The 3,121-nt window shown below is 59.1% G+C and overlaps 1 protein-coding gene across 1 annotated transcript in view; it reads right to left on the bottom strand.

The window, feature by feature from the left end:
* LOC113218297 (uncharacterized) overlaps positions 1–3,121 on the bottom strand; it is a 75,391-nt gene that overhangs the window by 16,301 nt on the left and 55,969 nt on the right. Inside the window, exon 3 of the mRNA XM_052264042.1 lies at positions 1,076–1,272. Coding sequence (XP_052120002.1) covers positions 1,076–1,272 — 197 coding nt within the window. The remainder of the gene's footprint in view (positions 1–1,075; positions 1,273–3,121) is intronic.

Raw genomic sequence — 3,121 nt, 5'->3', positions numbered from 1 at the left:
CCGAGAGGTGAACGGGGAAAGGGGGGGGGAGAGAGAGAGAGAGCGTGTGTGTGACTATGTGTGCTCGCAACTTCTCATGTGCCGCCAAGGGCACGGCCGCCTCCGCACGGACCATTTGCACCCCGAGCGTGTTCAAGCGTTGTTGAGTCTGGGGCACACATTTCTTTTAACAAGGTGCAGCGCGCAGCCCATAAGAGAGGCAGAGGGAGGAAGAGAGTAGAGTAAGAGAGAGGGTGAACTGAACTGAACACGTGTATGAGAAGGAAGGGAGAGACTTGAGCCAAAGCAAAAAGAACTGCTTTGGAATGCAATATTGCTCTCCCCGCGGTTCTACAGGCCGGTGACGCCCCGCCCCACTGTAGCCCGAACACCCCCGGCCCCGGCGGCCCAAGGCGCGGTGCGGCCGACAAGCAAAACAGACAGGGGTCAAGGGCAGAGCCCGGGGGGCAGGGGGGGGGAGAGGGAGACGACGGGACGGTTGGGTAAGCAAAGTCGTGGCACGGGGGAAAATGTCCTCAGAATACTGTAAGAGCGCCTAGGAAGAAAAAAAAACGCAAAGAAAAATATTTGAAACTTGGCGAATGCGGGCGTTGTGAATGTTGAGATAGGCGGGAGCGCCCTCGCGGAAGAGTCGGGAGTCCGGGCCGCCTGACTCCTGAGTGCGAAGGTTCCCGGAAGGTGAAGTGGGCGCGGGGCGAGGGGCGGAGAAGGTTGTCGAGCCCGCTGCGCTGCGGTACGGGCAACGGGGCCCAAAGGCGAGGCAAAAGGGCAAATGCCGCCAAATGCCCAAGATGCTCCTACGTCCGTGCCGGGGCTGGGGCCGCGCACCACCAGTGGGGGAGAAGAGGGTTCGGTGGGGGTGGAACAAGTTTGGCCGGGGTCGAGACTCCCCACCAGGAGAAGATAACTCAGCGTAAGTTGGTGAGAATTGACAGTTTTACGGCCAGTTTTCTTCCCTCCTCCTCCTCGTCCCCGGGCAAAGAAGGGGCCTGCGGCTCAAATTAGTGCAGCCACGTGTTGAGCACCCCGATAGATATCGAAAACGGCGTCGTCGTCGGGGCGATGTGCCACTCACCTGCACTGGAGGCTCCCGGACTGCAGCGAGGTCCGCGACGGGCTGAGGCGGGGGTGCAGTCGCGTGAAGGGCGGGGACCCTCTGCCCTGGGCCTGGCCCTGGGCCCCCGTGGGGCTGTGCGGCCCTGGTGGCGGGGGGGCCGGGCCCGGCCCTGGCGAGGAGCGCGGCGGCGGGTCCACGGTCCAGGCGGGCCCCTCCTGCAGCGGGACAAAAAAAGGAAAAGCACGCCAATCAGACAGATAGACGCACGGCTCAGTCACAACAGAAGGACGGCGGCGGCGCTGAACAGCTGGTCGAGGATCAAGGCCGGTCTCACACGGACGGCCTTCCCCTCCACTCTGAGGATCAAACTTTCGACGACACACACACACACACACGCACACATGCGAGCGCGCGCGTGTGTGTCTCACCAAGGGCGTGGGCGCGAGCGTCGCGCGCGAGTCGCCATAAGGATAAGAGACATAACATTTGAAACAACTTGGGTCACACAACTCCACTCCAACTCTCTCTCCACACCCAATCCTCCTCCCCCAGTCGCCCGCCCACCCCTTTCCTCCTTGCTCTCCGTCTTCACTAAGGAGGGTCACGACCACCACCGGCGGTGACCGCCCTCTCCTCTCCGTTCCTCTACCCCCTCCCCCCTCTCCCCAGTCTGCCAGAGCTCATTCAAGAAGAAGTTTCCTTCCGCCCAAAACTTGGACCGCAAATACGGAGGCCCTTTTCAATCAGCCGTGAAATCGAAAAGCTGTGCGGGATGCGGCGGGGCGGCGGGAGCATTCAAACAGTGTCATCGCGCGCGGGGGGCGCTATCACAATAAAAGGGGCGCTAACTGAAAAACTTTGACAATTAACTACCATTATCGCAACGGCGCAGAAGCACCCCAGGTTTCGATATCCACAGCGCAGGCGAGGCGAGCCCGCGATCGTAAACCTGCCGATGCGTCAGCGGAAGAGAAATAATATCCTCGCGAGCTCGCGTATCGGAAAACTCTACAATTATGGCACCAGCACAGCCGCTGGCCGTATGGAAATGTGAAACCGACGGGGAATCAAGAGAATATTAAGTTCCACCGAGTGTTTTGTTGTTGATGATCATGTCATCATTTGAAGCACGCTACTAAAGCTGTCTCCTTTTCTCGTCTTGAGTCGAAGTGGAAATCACTTAGGCAATAGGAACACCTGGACCCGAAATGAAACCGAAATAGTCCGAAATAGTAAACATTAGTACGTTGGTTCACCATGTGTGTATGCCTCACTTTTATTCGTTGTATACCTTTTAACTGTCATTTCAGCGCAAAATTACATTTCATTTCTACCGTCAGTATGCTTTTACGATGCTTCATGCTTTTACGAGAGTTGCTACGCCATTATCAGCACAAGGCCCATAGGTGTACGAGTTGATACGCGAGTGATCTTTGTAGGTTTTTGGGCGCGAGGGGCAGAAGAGATCAGGCCGAGGGTCAGGCCATGTCCGCTACCCGGCACTGCGGGTCTACACATCCGCCCGGCACCATACCGTTTACGCGCGGTCCCCCAGGTCCCTCAGGTCCCCGCGCGGCTGCTGCCCCTGTGCTACCATTACGCGGTACGAATGCACGCAACGACCGGCACGCGAACCCGGCCCCCCTGCGGCACACCGCGTGGCACACCGTGCGGCATACCGCCCCGCGCCGCCGAAACGGAGCGGGTTACACTGCTGCAAAAACGAGATGATCCCGATCAACACACACCTTGGCTGCTCCCATCCTCACGGCCTGCTTCCACGTCACGCCGCGATGAGGGGGGGCATGTCCGCCGCGTCCCCCGGCCACCACCACCCCGCCGCCACCGCCGCAGCAGAGCGCATTTTAAATATATTCGCCTCGTAAATTGGGGAACTTTTCTCCTCCGGCGTTGGCCGAAGTCTTGGCGCCGCCAATGAAAACGAATTTGCAATTCGACAAGGCGTTGCTTTTTCTGCAGTAACGGCACGGCGCTCCGGTGTAATCAGCATTTGCCTCCCTGCTGCTTCACTTGCAAATCGTACGGCTGGTCGTGTCCCGCCCG

This window comes from Frankliniella occidentalis, unplaced genomic scaffold (assembly GCF_000697945.3).
Source record: "Frankliniella occidentalis isolate FOCC.00 unplaced genomic scaffold, Focc_3.1 Scaffold2, whole genome shotgun sequence".
Lineage (NCBI taxonomy): Eukaryota > Metazoa > Arthropoda > Insecta > Thysanoptera > Thripidae > Frankliniella > Frankliniella occidentalis.
The sequence above is the reverse complement of the archived record's forward strand: the minus strand, read 5'-3'. Positions and strand labels throughout refer to the sequence as shown.